We start from the raw sequence: 17,439 nt of genomic DNA, 5'->3' as shown, positions 1-17,439 counted from the left end.
TCTCCGCATCAGTATGACATCACACTGCTTGGTGTGTGCCGTCAGGGTCATTTGTGTACGGTGTGATGTCATACTGATGTCAGCAGTGTGATGTCATACTGATGTCAGCAGCTATGTCTCTATATATGGAGTTATATGTTGTTCGTGTCCAAATATGGGGCTTGTGAGGTCAGACTTAGTGAGATTCGTCGGTTATCTCCATATATGGAGGGAGAACCAGCTTATGAGCTGATGAGTTGTGTCAGAGTCAAGATCCTGCTTGCATCTAATCTGTCGGTAGATAATGCCGGTCTTATATAAGGGTCATTTGTGTACGGTGTGATGTCATACTGATGTCAGCAGTGTGATGTCATACTGATGTCAGCAGCTATGTCTCTATATATGGACGGTCGCAGTTTAGTTGCGACCGTCAGGGAGCAGTTTACTATGAAAACCTCCACCGGCCGTCCGTCCGTCCGTCCGTCCGTCGGTCACACGTCACACGTCACACCTTTGCCCTGCTCATATCTCCGCATCAGTATGACATCACACCACATGTGTACACAAACCTTTGTGTACGTTGCTGTGGCAACAGTCTGTTGTTGCTGGTCTGTTAGTGTACGTTAGCAACCACCTTAGCAACCATGGTTTTACCCTAGCAACCAACTGTTTACCCTAGCAACCAACTGTTTACCATAGCAACCAGATACGCAGAGCAGGGATCTCCATATATGGGCATAAACAGGTGACATCACACTGATGTCAGATACTCAGAGCAGGTATTTCTCCATAATATATGGGCATAAAAGGGATTCTGTTAGGGATCTCCATATATGGGCATAAAAGGGATTCTGTTAGGGATCTCCATATATGGGCATACAAGGGATTCTGTTAGGGATCTCCATTTATGGGCATAAAAGGGATTCTGTTAGGGATCTCCATATATGGGCATAAAAGGGATTCTGTTAGGGATCTCCATATATGGGCATAAAAGGGATTCTGTTAGGGATCTCCATATATGGGCATAAAAGGGATTCTGTTAGCTGTTAGTGATCTCCATATATGGGCATAAAAGGGATGCTGTTAGGGATCTCCATATATGGGCATAAAAGGGATTCTGTTAGGGATCTCCATATATGGGCATGAAAGGGATTCTGTTAGGGATCTCCATATATGGGCATAAAAGGGATTGTATCCCAGATGATGCCCTGTTAGGAGATCCACACTAACAGAATCCATATATGGTCCTACCGACAGCTGCTATAAGCCAACCCTGGCGATAAGGTCTGAGTCGAAGAAATGCTTCTTTCCTGGCAAGAATTGCCCCTTTATACTGTAGGGCTCGTTTGTGTATTGTATGACATCACGCCACATCATCGGCTGAGGACTGTGTGATGTCATCATATCTCCATATATGGAGACATAAGTTGCTCATGCCCAAATATGGGCTGGTGAGGTCAGACTTAGTGTGATGCGTAGGTTATCTCCATATATGGAGATTCAACTTCAATGAGTAACCATGGCAAACTGTCAACTGCCCGTATGTCTTGATAATTGGTAAAACAAACTTTTGGCCTATTTGTGGAGATAAGCGACCAACGGTCGCTTATCTCCCGATTAGGGAGTCTTACTGGTATCAAAACCTCCACCGGCCGTCCGTCCGTCCGTCCGTCGGTCACACGTCACACGTCACACCTTTGCCCTGCTCATATCTCCGCATCAGTATGACATCACACTGCTTGGTGTGTGCCGTCAGGGTCATTTGTGTACGGTGTGATGTCATACTGATGTCAGCAGTGTGATGTCATACTGATGTCAGCAGCTATGTCTCTATATATGGAGTTATATGTTGTTCGTGTCCAAATATGGGGCTTGTGAGGTCAGACTTAGTGAGATTCGTCGGTTATCTCCATATATGGAGGGAGAACCATGAGCCGATGAGTTGTGTCAGAGTCGAGATCCTGCTTGCATCTAATCTGTCGGTAGATAATGCCGGTCTTATATAAGGGTCACTTACGGTGTGATGTCATACTGATGTCAGCAGTGTGATGTCATACTGATGTCAGCAGCTATGTCTCTATATATGGAGTTATATGTTGTTCGTGTCCAAATATGGGGCTTGTGAAGTCAGACTTAGTGAGATTCGTCGGTTATCTCCATATATGGAGGGATGTGTTGGTTATTTCCATATCTGGAGATTCAACCTTCAACGATTTTGACATCTTGTTTCTAATCTGTCGGTAGATAATGCCGGTCTTATATAAGGGTCATTTGTGTACGGTGTGATGTCATACTGATGTCAGCAGTGTGACAGGAGATAAGCGACCAACGGTCGCTTATCTTCCGATTAGGGAGTCTTACTGGTATAATATAATGATATACTGCTTGACACTCATAACCTGACTATATATAGCCTCGTAAACCAGCCTCTTCCGGAAAATGCAAATGCCATTTTAGGAGGAGACTGGTTTAAGAGGCAACTTGACTACACCTCGGAAGCAAACGTTGTAGGCTACTTTTTAACTCCACTGTCGCAAGTTTACTATGAAAACCAGCACATCTTGTCCGCGTATCTCTGTCTGTCTGTAGGTCACGCCTGACACTGTGGTTCCCCTGACACATCTCTGTGACATCACCTATGTAAAAGTCCATATATGGGTATTCCCCAGATTCCCTTTTATGCCCATATATGAAGATCCCTGATGTCATCGATATATATCACTGGCCAGATGGCCAAGACATGGCCCATATCTGTGTGGCTGGTTCAGATAGGGATCTCCATGTATGGGCATAAAAGGGATTGTATGTTGTGATGTCATGGGAACCACTCTAACAGAATCCCTTTTATGCCCATATATGGACATCCCTGATGTCATCAATATTAAGCCCATATCTAACAGGACTTCATATGGGAATGCCCATATATGGAGGAAGACAGCCCATATCTGTGTATATGTAACTCAGAGAGTGTAGGCTACACAGAGACAAATGGACCCTGGCGTGTCCATTTGGTTCCATTTGTGCACAAATTAACATTGATTTTACAATCTAGAGATCGATAGAAATGCCATTAAAAAGGCCTAATGCATGTCAAACTGGAGGTAGGTCTTTGGAAGGAAATTATAAGGGTTGGGAATCACTGCTATAGTGCTATACAGCCGTGAAAATCTTCTTTTACGGGGGTCCCTGGCGTATCTTTTCAAATGGGGGGTCCGCGGGCTATTAAGTGTCAATTTTGGGGGTCCTTTTGAGAACGAACCACTGCTGCCATCTATGAAGCAGACAGAACCAGGCTACTACTGTGTCTTTTGTGGGCGGGTTCAGTGAATGCAGCCAGGTTTACAGGAAATCTGACTTTCAGGAAGTAACAAAGTTTAGAGATGTTTTGGTTTTGTCGCTAAACATAACCAAAGTATTCGAGTCCTTTAGCTCGCGTTAAAGCCAATATAGGCCTATGTTGTGCTCAATGCGTCATTTAAGTATAGCTGGGGATTTCTTCTTTATACACACACAGTATCTTCTGTGCAACTACATTTCCAGGTAGGATTTAGTTAACACTGTAAATTGATGTTCACAATGGGATTTATAAGCGCGCTATAAGTATATGTACTTTAACTTACTCGAGTCATTCAGGTACGACAATAACATGCCAGCTAAGAAATGCATATTAAGGAATTATGTAAAACCAATGCTAATAGCAACCGGGTAGCTAATTATACTGTTCTATTTTATAATCCCTGTAGGCTACTGTATTGTATGAATTGGTTGTTTGTGTGCAGGTGTTTACTGGCACAGAAACTTACATGATCTCATATCTGCGGCGTTATAGTTTTAAGTTTATTTGATTTATTTTGTCAGTAGTCTTATAGTAGTAGTGCAGTAATAGTGTTGTGTAAGTCCACGCCGCCTGGGCATCATGGGGTGTAATTAGTCGTCCCCCATCAGTGATACATAACACCACTACCACTATTGATCTGGTGGGGGACGACCACTCAGGTTAGTCAGTGAAACCAATTTATTTATTTGTTCAATTAAGTACTGTGCAGATGTTTAACAATAACTTCACTCTTGAGAGTGTAAAATGAAACCAATTGGGGAAAAATAAACCAAAAGTGTCCGATTTGGTAACGGTTTCATTTTACACTCTCAAGAGTTAAAGATCTATAGTTGGTAAGTGGTAACCATTTGGTTACCAAGTAACTCTCCATCATTTACATTAGCTGGGTTGGGGGACCACCTGGCTGGAATCCCCTCAATGACCACTGGTTGAAAACTACTACAAGTAGGACCTATGCACTAGCCATAAATTATAACTTCCAGTAGAGGGTGCTAATATGCGGAGGTTACGTCTCAGGAGAGACGTAACCTCCGCATATTAGCACCCTCTACTGGAAGTTATAATTTATGGCTAAAGTATGCACTGTAGCGTAGCCTATTGTGTATATCTGTGCTAGCCTTGATACAAAACTGTCATATACTATATGACAGATGACTGTCTCTGTGCTAGCCTTGATCAGGTATAGGAAGCAGTGGGGTGAACCATGAACAGACCCCTGCAGCAACAGCAGAGCTGTGGGTCCTGGGAGCTGAAAGAAAGACTGGGGACAGGAGGCTTTGGAAATGTCACACGGTGGCAGAATAAGGTACTGAACCTAACCACATGAACCCCATATGGGTATCCGGAGTCCCTCAGTGCTCAATGCTAGTGTCTTTTCTGTTTTCTGTTATTGTGGGGAAAGCTTCCACTGACAATAGCTGCCGGTCTGCTATTGTCAGTGGATGTTCTCCTCACAATATCAATGCTGGGGTTTAAGTGGTTAAACTCTAATGCACTTTGTGCAACACTTGAATCCTTCATTTTTAGACATTTTTTAAGTGTCTTTGCAGCCTCCTGCACATGTGCTCTCAAATGATTAACAGCATTAGTCAAATGCTAAAATGCTTTTTATGTCTCACAGAGAACGTACCAGATGGCTGCATAATGGTCTGATCCCTGATCCCTTAAACGATTATTTTCCAGCTGCATGCGTGCTACACTGTTGAATTGGGCTTTATATCAGTCCAGGAAGTTGTCTTATTTACACACCTGGTCCAACAGAAAGGATGCTTGATTTGTGTCTTCATCATCTGTAATGATGTCATGCTCAGTCACACATTGTACAGTAATAGCACTTCAATACAGACCACACAGCTTGGGAAAATGACATACATGCATGCTAGTGGACCTTTCTGGACCGCCTCACAGTAACTAACCACACAGTATTGTTACAGGCTTCTATTTCCAAAATTAATTTAATTTTGAAACTTACTTACAATTGGTATGTACTTTATAGTACTTTGTGTGAATAGTCAATAATTGAATGACGCCCAAAAGGTATGCTGAATGATGCCGCATAGTGGCAGACAATAATATTCATGAGTAATCTTCACCAGAAAATACCTTCTCATCACTAGGAAGGAAATTAGGAAATGAATGGTTGTGCGCTCCCATTTCACACGCCCATGTCAAATCTCAAAGGTCCAAATCTGTAATTGCAGTTACAAAAGTTGACGAAAGATTGATTTCCGTTATGTTCCATTGGATTAAGAGATTGTTGTCTCACTAAAATGTATTTAATACGCTTTTGATACCCAGAATGGACCCACTATACCCCTGTGGTTTGATGATGAAGTAAAATGTTGATAATTTACAATCACAAGCCAGCTACTTGTCTTAAACCAAGCTTATGTTGTTGAAATAAATTGCTTCAACCCCAGTAATTTAACCTGAGTGCCAGGTAAATTATTCTGCTCTGTAATTGTTTGATTACAACTTAAGTGATGCATTGATAAGGATCTTTGCCTGCCAGAACAGACTGATAGAGGAAATGGGAGCGCCAGGGAGGAAATTGCACATGGGGAGGGTCGTGGTAGGGTACCACTCCTGGTATTATGATGATTTCACTTCCTCTTCAGGAAGTGATTTCCAGTCTTCCTGGATCAATCGTGATGCCATTAGTTTCTCCCTTAGTTATTTTAGAACATTATGGGAAATAGGAGAATGGGAGGCTTGCCGCGGATGATTCTGTTAAGGTCAGTTAATCATTGCCAAAGCATGGGCAATTGAACCACCTCCCATTCGATGGGTGGTGTTTCAATTGTGGTGGTTATTAGTGGTATTATTGGCAAGTGGTTAGAATGTACTGTATGTCCCTTGGTGGTTTTGGCAGACTAGTGCATGCTACTAGTGCGTCCAAATTGTGAATCGACCTTATGTATGTCATACCAACCAATCTATTTTTCTTGCTGGACTCAGTTTTTTGGGATAATCCAATTTAGCAGAAATGCCTTGATGTAATGCCACCTTGCCGTGTCGCGGGTTCGAATCCCATCCTGACAACCTTTGCTGCGTGTCACTCCCCATCTCTCTCCGCACTTCCTGTTAGTCTACTGTCCTATCAATAAAGGCATAACCCCCCCCCCACACACACACACACACAAAACAAACAAAAACAAAACAACAACAACAATATAATATATTTCTCCATACGTTATTTAAAGTTGATTGCTATAGATGGATACGTAATAAAACAAAAAACGTGTGTGACTGCATGTGCATACATACCGGTACGTGCTTATGTGTATGTACTGTTTGTGCGATTGTGCGTGAAAGAAGGGTCCACTTGTACACTTTAAGAGTTAACTAATTTACATGAAACCTATTGTAGATAAGACTACTTTCGGCGACAAGATTTGTTGTAGAAGGGGAAAATCAGGTGACCAAGAATGGAGCACTATATTGGGTTTAATTGGTTAAATGAACACTCTGTATTTCACTTGTAGGACACAGAGGAGCAAATTGCTATCAAGCAGTGCCGTCAGGAGCTCAGTGAGAGGAACAAAGAGAGATGGTGTCTGGAGATCCAGATTATGAAGAGGTGAGTTTGATTTTAGCTGGATTTATAAGTAGTTGCACATCTGTGTAGCCGTTCAAGCTCATAATGCAACACAGCACAATGAGCTTGTAGATCTGTTGTTTTTGGTGCATGACACCTTGCACAACAACATATTTCAAGCCCCTTTCACATGCATGATGTCAAATCAGTCAACAGAGATCGTGTCCTTTATTTGTTTTCTGTCTTACCTAAGCATGCCTTGAGTACCCACATATTTTCTGTTTTCTAAAAGTAAAGTAAGTAAGTTAATTAACTTATCTCTGAGGATTATCAAAGAGATTTATTTAAATCATACATCTAAAGTTCAACTTGTAAGGGCCTGAATTGGAAGAGGCGTTTTGAGGCCATGAGTACAGCTTTCTTTCCCTGGCATGCGAGGCAAGCAACCATTGGTTGACATGTCATGACTAAACATGGTACATTCCATAACAAACTGAGAGCTAATGGCTTTGACATCTATGCTTCATCTTCCCCATCTGTTTTCCAAGTTTTCTCAAAAATATAAAGTGTCTAAATTTGGATCCTACCATAGTAAAAAGAAATAAAAAAATAAATTCACCCGTGACATTTAAAGATTATGAGCATAGTGCAGTTTGGGTTATTTTGGGCTAATGGTGGTTATTTCAGTCGGGGTCATATTATGCCACCTCTTCATTTTGCTCCATGTTGGTGTACAGTATTAGTGTTAGCCTCAACCAAGCCTTTGTTGTGGAGGTTTGGTTGGTTGGACAATGGAGGTTTGGTTGTGTCACCTCTGCAGTGGGATGGTAATTGGCAAGTGTTTTGGTTGTCTGTGTGGTACGTTCGTATGTGTGTTTTGGCATTTGTTAGTGTGGAAATGGGTGTAAAAATGGCTTGTTTTTGGATCACGGTTTAACGCATTTAGGCCTATAATTATTGAATGCTTTAACCAGTGAAAAATAGTAGATATACAAGTTCACAGCACGGCACTGAGTGCCGCGATGCGAGCTTGTAGATCTGCTATTTTTGGAAAGAGTCGTGAAAATGTGTGCAAATCTTTGAATATATGTATTTTCAAAGCGAAAGTTTGCAACTCAAATTTTGCTTCTGGGTGGTCCCTGGAACTAAATATTTTGAGATGGGGGTCCAAGGTCCATGGCCAAATACATATCATTTTGGGGGTCCTTCACATGAAAAGGTTTGAGGACCACTGACATAGTAGTCTCTCAAGAACAGACTAACTGAGCTCCAGTTAAGGGAAAAGGACCTTTTCTTTGACGATGGCTTGCCAGATTGCTGACACAGAAACATAGTTTTTTTTTTAATCTTAGAAGGATTCAGAAGACACTTATATAATCGGGTCAAAATTCTAATTTTCACGATTTTTCAAAAATAGCAGATCTACAAGCTCGCAGCGCGGCACTCGGTGCCGCGCTGTGAGCTTGTATATCTGCTATTTTTCAATAGTTAAAGCATAAAATAATGATACACAAAATGTGTACCCGTTCTAAATGGGTTAACAAGTGTGTTGCTTTCAGGCAGACATGGTCTCGACCACAACCCTTCCCTGCGCCCACGCACAACTAGTGGAACAACCACAGGGCACTGAGGGCAGGGGACTCATACACGGAAACCTATTATATTATTATAGCTACTTAACACACACATTCCCATAGATATATGCGTGGGCCGACAAGCGCACACATACATCCAGTACATCTTTTAGGCTGCACTGCCATGATTTTTCATTGATTGTTATACAAGTCACATATTAGGCAAACTCTTTTATTTAATGCCAAACATGCATATTTAACCACTTTGGAAAATATTCTATTTAAAAAGATATTTCCGCCTATAATTTATTTTTTACATTTTTATCTCATCATTTCTGTAACCCATTTTTTTCTCACCCAGTTTCAATTGTCTAATGTTATCCTGGGCGCTACACTCCATCTGCCAACCAGGGGAGATAAATATTTTTGATCTAGCCGCAAGAAGCGTCTATTTTAGCCGCTTCTTTTCTCCTGACATATGGGGGGAGTTTCCCCGGCTGGACGTAGCGAGTGGAAGGAACATGTTATTCCAACCAGTTCCTTTCCCCCAGTGCCAACAGCGGGAATCGAACTCAGGACCTTCTAGCTGTGAGGTGACAGCGCTACCAACTTATAATGACCAAAATAGGGACAGTTGAAAGTGTTTAATCCCTTATTCAATCTCCCAACTCCCATCTACCAAAAGACAGAAGTGAATAACCTCACCATAAACACAATAGAGTTGAGAGATGACCATTTCCACATTAAGTAACAACATTCTTTTGTCTCCCTGGCGTCAGAAAGCATGTGATGTTCTGATCATGTTTGGGTTAGCAAGCCGTACCTGTCTCCTTGCAAAGTTCTCAATGTACTGTACTGTACTTGTACTTTAAATGCACCCATAAACTCTTGCTCTAATGGGGAAAAACACTGACGATGACTTCATGACTGTTTATTATTCTAGTGATGGCTATCCTGTGTAATATCTACCTTTCACTGCCCTGTGGTTACATGTTGTACAATGTTATGGTTTCAGTGTAAAAACATTTGCCTGTGGAAATCTGTTATCAATAAGTACTTGTTATCTTTACATTCTCTCCTCAAGATTTTTATTGGAACATTTTTGGTGGATCTGGCCTAGTGACAATGAGAAACACATTGTTGCAATCAGTGTTATACAATAAGGAGGGCAAGGGTGGGAGAGGTGCAAAAAGGTTTAAAAAGCATGCGCATCCAAGATGCTGGAGAGTAGAACTTGGGTACAATGGACATTTATTGTTGCGACCGTGAGGTCGCAAGTTACTATGAAAAGCTCCACCGGCTGTCTGTCCCTCTGTCCGTCACGTCACGTCACGTCACGTCACGTCACACCTTTGCCCTACTCTTATCTCCGGCACTGTTGCCCGTATCGATGCCAAACTTTGCACACACACTCCTTGGATGGCAACCCCCTCATTTCTCACATGGCCGTCACGCAAGGCGGTACACATTATCTCTAAAGTCATGTCATCAACATCATGGATCTGTCCCATTTCCCATATTCTCTCCTGATTGGCTACGATGGCCTTCTAAAGTTTGTGTATGAGACCTGACGGTTGCTTATCTCCTGATTAGGGAGTCTTACTGGTATTACCATCATAAGTGACATTTTGAGTGTCAAAGCTCTTCTTTGAGATGAGACGCACGTGAGACAGAGGGACTGAATGAGACCACAATGTATAAATCAGCTTGGAACGGTTTTGTCTGGTTGTGAATATTTGGTCTGAACTAGACTTAAGCATCATCAGATCAGATGAACATCTACAGTATTTGTCTTTTCCTGTGTTGGTCAGGTTGGACCATGTTAATGTGGTTGCAGCCAGGGAGGTTCCTGAGGGGATGCAGAGAATGGTGGGCACCAATGACCTACCGTTGCTGGCCATGGAATTCTGTCAAGGAGGGGATCTGAGAAAGGTGCGTGTGTGTGTGTGTGTGTGTGTGTGTGTGTGTGTGTGTGTGTGTGTGTGTGTGTGTGTGTGTGTGTGTGTGTGTGTGTGTGTGTGTGTGTGTGTGTGTGTGTGTGTGTGTGTGTGTGTGTGTGTGTGTGTGTGTGTGTGTGTGTGTGTGCGCGCGCGCATTTGTGCCCGTGCACGCATGCTTGTTTAGAAATGGGGGTTTTGTGCTTGAATGGTGTAGGTCTCTGTTATTCCATTGTCTCATCATTAACCATGGCGCACCAGTATCAAGTGTCTGTGTCTGTGGGTCTTCTTCAGTATCTCAACGTGCTGGAGAACTGCTGTGGAATGAGGGAGGGATCAGTACTGATTTTGCTTCGTGACATATGTGAGTATTCATATAAACCTATGTACCCATGTGACCCTCGTAATGTTTTGTCTATGTAAATTATGTGAGTATGTGTGTGTGCATGCGTGCGTGCGTGCGTGTGTGTAAAGACAGAGATTGAGAGAGCGAAAGAGCGTGAGCTGGCGGTGTGATTAGTTTCCTTCATCATAAGGACATGGTCACTTACAGTGACCAGTTTCGTGATGTCAGCCTGAGTCACTAAGGATACAACTCACACTATTGCGGAAGCATACGTCAACATCCAGAGGCGCTCGATATACAGCGCACGCACGCACGCACGCGCGCACACACACACACACACACACACACACACACACACACACACACACACACATTTCAGCTTTCTGCTACAGTGTAAACCATGTATTTATACAAGCATTGTCTAAACACATTGGAGAGAAGACCCATATGGTACAAAGATAATGTGTACAGTATGCTTTAACACTGTCTCACCTAAACCCATTAGAGACGCATGCATGCACATTCATACACATGCACGCACACACATGTATACACACATGCACGCACGCACGCACACACACACACACACCGAAACTCCTTTTCCTGTTAGCCATTGGTGGGCACTTCCTCATATTGAGTGAACCCTGTAAACTGCCCCAGCGGAAGGGGTAAAGGGTGTGTGTGTGTGTGTGTGTGTGTGTGTGTGTGTGTGTGTGTGTGTGTGTGTGTGTGTGTGTGTGTGTGTGTGTGTGTGTGTGTGTGTGTGTGTGTGTGTGTGTGTGTGTGTGTGTGTGTGTGTGTGTGTGTGTGTGTGTGTGTGTGTGTGTGTGTGCGTGTGTGTGTGCATGCGCACATACAGTATATACACTCACTCAGGGACCAAAAAAATGAGTTCTGCCTCATTTGCAACTCTTAGTCAACACACTTTTTACTCACCCTTTGACGCACAACTGAGATGACAATACTGTTTTAACTGTAAAAAAAAAGGCCTTCTGTCACAATACATCAATGATGTGCTATATGGGCAGTGCAATATACTAGGAGTATACAACACACACCTCTTTCAATGTGTAACGCTTGGGATTTGAACCTGGGTGTCCTGTGCAGGAAGGTACATTAAAGACAGAAATCTTAACAAACACCACTAGCCAATAGGGGGAATCCCTCTTGGCTGCGTGAAATGTTAGGCTTTTGGTCATCAGCAGAGACTCTGATCCAATCAATTACACTAGTAACCACTTGACTGTCCATACCGTGTAGTGCTTTTTGAGCGGTGGTCACACCGTCTCCATAGCGTGGCCGTGTGTGTATCAGTGTATGTGTGTGTGTCTGTCTGTCTGTATGTAGCCTGAGTCTGTATGTAGCCTGCAATACCTTTTCTGACCACACATGTTAAGGGAGGGGCGCTGTTCTTAAGGCCAGGCACACTCACACACGCATGCATGCACGCACGCACGCGCACACACACACACACACACACACACACACACACACACACACGCAGCCTCCACCGCTCAGTTCACACAAGTGTGATTTTTAAATGGCTGCCTCCTCTCTCCTTCTTTCATCTCCACTGTTTCCTGCAGCCTCGGCTCTGACTTACCTCCATAAAAAGAGGATCATCCACAGAGATCTGAAACCGGAGAACATAGTCCTGCAGCAGGGAGAGAAGAGAGTGAGTCGCCCCTGACCTCTGCATGTACAGTAATCACAGACACACCCCATGAAAAGAGGGCCTCATACAGGCTAACTGATATCATTTGATCTATGTGGAATACATAAAGGAAAGCACAGCTACACTAAGCATTTCTCACACCTTCCCTCATCAAGTGAGCATTGAGCAATGTCTTTGGAGAGTGAAATCCTCAAGTCCATGGTTATATCCCCGCAATTATCACAGGCTTTTAGGATTGCATTGCTTTGACCTTCTTTTGTGTGCCTGCCTCTGCATTGGGTGCATTGTGTAACCTACCAACCCATCCCCAGGCCTTCAACAGGCTTTGTAGAAATGATAGAAATGTTGCATAACTGTGGCCAGACATATTAAAGATGTTGGTTCATGTTTATGTGCACAACATTTTATTTTTGTAATTACACCAAGCAAACGTATGTAAAAATTAAATGGACCGGGTGGGAATGTTTTGAATGTTTCCTGGTCTTTTTTTTAAGAAAAAAGCAATACAGGGCAGTAAAGACTAAATGCTGGTTTAATTGTTGGTTTAGGTTGGTGAGAGTAAAACTGGTAAAATAAAAAGTTTATATGTGTGTGTGTATAGATATACAAACTCACAGCGCGGCACCGAGTGCCGCGCTGCGAGCTTGTAGATCTGTTACTTTTGAAAAATCTAGAAAATGTGTGCAAATCTTAATATGAATATAATGAATATCTAATTTTTAAAGTGAACATTTGTAACTCAAATATTTGCTTCTGGGGGGTCCCTGTCTCCATAAAATATTTTGAGACGGGGGTCGGCGGTCAAGTACATATCATTCTAGGGGTCCTTGACATGAAAGAGTTTGAGAATCACTGACGTAGAAACATGTGTTTTAAAAAAAAAACCTTAGAAGGATTTAGAAGACACTTATAGAATCGGGTCAAAATCGGGTTAAAATTCACAATGTTTGTTCACGATCTTTTAAAAATAGTAGATCTACAAGCTTGTAGATCTGCTATTTTTTAATAGTTAAAGCATTCAATAATAATACACAATAATGCGTACCCGGTCTAAATGGGATAATAATAAATATATAAACACTGTTTGATCAACTCCTTCTCTGTCCATCTCCCCTCATCTCAGTTGATCCATAAGATTATAGATCTGGGCTACGCCAAGGAGCTCGATCAGAGCAGTTTGTGTACGTCATTCGTGGGAACTCTGCAGTACCTGGTAGGTGATAAAAACCAAGAATTGGTGGTGGAAAAAGTACTCAATTTGTTGTACTCAAGTAAAAGTATCAATATTGCAATGTATAAATACTCTGTTAGGGTACGGTCACACCAAACTACCTATGAGAGTGTATTCCTGATTACGCCAATGTATTTCAATGGGAATGGAGCGTTTTCCTGCCAGTAGAGGATTTCTGCAAAAAGAAAAAAACGCTCCATTCTCATTGAAATGCATTGGTGGAATCGGGAATGCACTCGGTAGTTTGGTGTGACCGTACCCTCGGGGTGCCCTCACACCAAAGTACCTATGAGAGTGGAATCCACGTTCCGCCAATGCATTTCAATGAGAGTGAAGCGGTTTCATGCCAGCAGAGGATTTCTGCAAAAAACGCTCCCTTCTCATTGAAATGCATTGGCGGAACGCGGATTCCACTCTCATAGATATTTTGTGGCGGAACGCGGATTCCACTCTCATAGATATTTTGGTGTTAGGGCACCCTTACAAGTAAAAGGCCAGAATTAAAGATTTACTTGAGTAAAAGTACAAAGGAATTTGGCATCAAAATATACTTAAAGTACCAAAAGTATAAAGTGCTATTATTTCACAAGTTTTCAAATGCATAAATTGTATAAAACACTTTTGAAAATAGCTGATCTACAAGCTCATTGGAGAGAATCTTGTAGATCAGCTATTTTCAAATGCCCGAAATGTATAGTGCAGAAGTGGTTACTGTATGTTTTATATGTTTTGTAATAATAATCAAAACCTACAAAGTAACTACTAACTAAAGTTTTCTAATAATTGTAGTGGAGTAAATGTACAATATTTGACTCTGAGGTGTAGTGGAGTAGAAGTAAAAGTACAGAAAATTGGAATATACTCCAGTAAAGTAGAAATTCCTCAAAACCGTACTTAAGTACAGTACTTGAATACAGGGTACTGCCCATAAGTCCGAAGGTTCATTAGTCCTACATCTCATTAGTCTGAATTTAGTTAGGGTTACTGAGGTTAGGGTTAGGCTTAGGCATAGTATTCTTAACAGATTCGGACTAATGGGCTGTCGGAACGAAGAGGTTTCGGACCAATGCCATGGCACCTGAATACATGTACTTAGTTACTTTACACCACTGCCTAGGATGCACAGGGGCTCCTCTGTGTATTCCAGACAGTAATAACAACCAGACCCATTTCAATTTCCTTGTCATGTAACGTCCTCCTCCCGTCTCGGCTCTAGGCTCCAGAGCTCATTGAGCGGCAGAAGTACACGGTCACTGTGGACTACTGGAGTTTTGGAACACTGGTGTTTGAGTGCATCACAGGATTCCGCCCCTTCTTACCAACCTGGCAGCCGGTTCCCTGGTAGGGCTACCCTTCCTGCTAACTGTATGATGATGAGTCTTAACTCTGGCTGAAAATACATGTCTTAACTTCACATTAACATTATAGTCACTCACAGCATGTTCCTTGATTCCTCACTCTTATTCTAAGTCTTTGTTCAAATTCCATAAAAGTATAGTATACAGGTTTGCAGTGTACAAAATATCACTAGTAAGACGCCTCAGGGCGACATGCGACCTGAGGTCGTGCCAATTCTTGGCCATCTGGCCAGTGATGTATATTGGACCAGTTGCCCATATATGGAGATCCATGTACTGTTTATAGTACATCCCTTTTATGCCCATACATGGAGATCACTGTCTGAACCACCCACACAGATATGGGCTGTCTTCCTCCATATGGGAATTCCCATATCAAGTCCTTTTAGATATGGGCTTAACTCTTTCTGTGCCAAATGCCAAAATGGCTCCAAGGTTCATGTGCCACCCATGAATTTTGATTTTTTTAAAAAATGTTTTTAAATGAAAAGAAAAAAAAATGATTTTTTTCTATACAAAAAACACAAGGGATCTCCATATATGGGCATAAAGGGATTATGTTTGAGTGGTTCCCATGACATCACAACATACAACATATTTAGTGCCCATACATGGAGATCCCTATCTGAACAAGCCACACATTTTATGCCCATACATGGAGATCCCTATCTGAACAAGCCACACAGATATGGGCCATGGCATCTGGCTAGTGATATATATCGATGACATCAGGGATCTTCATATATGGGCATAAAAGGGATTCTGGGGAATACCCATATATAGACTTTTACATAGATGATGTCACCTGTGATATCACCTGTGATGTCACAGTGATGTATCAAGGGAACCACAGTGTCAGGTGTGACCTTCACAGATACACGGATACGTGGACAAGATGTGCCGGACATCACAGTGACATCAGAGCATGATGTCAGAGCGGCAAACCCATAGACCGTAAAAATGTGTACACGTCTACACGTCCAGACAGACGGACACGGACAAGCGGTGACGTTTCTCATAGTAAACTTGGACCTAAGGTCGCAATAATTTGGCTTGCCTTGACATCCTTCTCAAATCTCACTCTTGTCTTATTCTTTGTGACCTTTCTTGTTCCCAGAGCCAAAATGATTACAAACAATGCCCCCATTGTCACCTTTCCCTGTCTGGTACAGCAGCCTTGACTGTAATAATACACCGAATGGCCAGTTATTCAGGAATTGGATGTGTGGTGAATGATACTGATAGGCTTATATCCAAAAGAGCCAAAAAATATTATGATTTGATTTGATTTCAACACAAAAAGGGCGTTAACCTGACTAAAGAATTCCAGGAAAAGGCTTTCTGTGCCCACGTCAATGCCTCTTGATGTTGGTAATACGAACCAACGATGATAGATATTGAAATGTCCACATCGCACACCGAGATACACTGTGGGTTGCTATTTTCAGTGCATGACGCTGTACACAACAAAGCATATTAAGCCCTTTACCAGCTCCATCCTTCTCTCCTTTTTAGGCATAATAAACTGAAGATGAAGCAGGATGATGACATCGTGGTTTATGAGGACCTCACTGGGGAGGTTCGCTTCTCCAAGCATCTACCCCAGCCCAATCACCTAAACAGGTCATTTCAGTTTATTCACTACAAACAGTATCAAATTTATATAGCACATTTACAACAGCAAAGCTGACCAAAGTGCTGCACATAGTAAAAACATAAAAATAACAAAGCAAAACAAGGCATCAAAGAGACATCAACAAATGAAATGCATTATGAACATAAGCTATATACAATCAAAAGCAATGGAGAACAAAGGCATTTTAAGTAAAGATTTAAAAGACCCTATTGACTGAGCCGATCTAATGGAGAGGGGCAACAAGTTCCAGAGCCTAGGACCCGCAGCTGCAAAACCACGGTCACCCCTGCTCCTCTTATTGGATGGAAGGGTGTCCAGCAGCATCTTGTATGCGGGCCTTAGGGCCCTGGCTGGGACGTAGGAGTGAATTAAATCTGAGAGGTAAGTAGGTGACAGGCCATGAGGGGTTTTAAAAACGAATAAAAGAACCTTAAAATGTATTCTAAATCTACCCTTGGCTCCCTGGCCAAGGGTAGCAAGGACTGGGGTAGGCGGGCTGCTGCATTCTGGACCAGTTGTAGACGCTTGAGTGAGCCCTGATCAATGCTGGTGTTGTACAGTGAGTTGCAGTAATCTAATCTAGAAGAAATAAAAGCGTGAATGACCATCAGTAGCACTACACTACAACTACCAGAAATTGGTGGGTTGTAATGGGTTGTAAAGCTTGGGACACCAAACTGACACTCAACGCAGTACTTTCAGTACTCCAGTGACGCAGTGAAGCATCAATCAATCATGTGCTCTCCCCACAATTCATGTTTGTAAAGGGGGGGCAAACAAACCCATTGTCAATTGCCTTCTTTTCATCCCAAGCTTTTATATTTTTCT

The 17,439-nt window shown here is 42.3% G+C and overlaps 1 protein-coding gene across 2 annotated transcripts in view; it reads left to right on the top strand.

Annotated features, from left to right (window-relative positions):
- The first annotated feature begins 3,353 nt into the window (after positions 1–3,353).
- The window catches only part of ikbkb (inhibitor of nuclear factor kappa B kinase subunit beta), a 23,148-nt gene continuing 9,062 nt past the window's right edge, over positions 3,354–17,439 (top strand). The window contains exons 1-9 of one of the 2 annotated variants that reach the window (XM_080738362.1): positions 3,354–3,501; positions 4,468–4,622; positions 6,802–6,896; positions 10,240–10,360; positions 10,660–10,729; positions 12,298–12,386; positions 13,510–13,599; positions 14,834–14,958; positions 16,491–16,598. In XM_080738362.1, the coding sequence (XP_080594488.1) occupies positions 4,521–4,622; positions 6,802–6,896; positions 10,240–10,360; positions 10,660–10,729; positions 12,298–12,386; positions 13,510–13,599; positions 14,834–14,958; positions 16,491–16,598 (800 nt within the window). In that variant the 5' untranslated portion in view covers positions 3,354–3,501; positions 4,468–4,520. Of the gene's footprint in view, positions 3,520–4,467; positions 4,623–6,801; positions 6,897–10,239; positions 10,361–10,659; positions 10,730–12,297; positions 12,387–13,509; positions 13,600–14,833; positions 14,959–16,490; positions 16,599–17,439 lie in introns of both variants that reach the window. The other variant, XM_080738363.1, reaches the window with a different exon arrangement.

Source organism: Nannobrachium achirus, assembly GCF_963921795.1.
Source record: "Nannobrachium achirus genome assembly, chromosome: 12".
NCBI classification, from domain to species: domain Eukaryota; kingdom Metazoa; phylum Chordata; class Actinopteri; order Myctophiformes; family Myctophidae; genus Nannobrachium; species Nannobrachium achirus.
The sequence above is the reverse complement of the archived record's forward strand: the minus strand, read 5'-3'. Positions and strand labels throughout refer to the sequence as shown.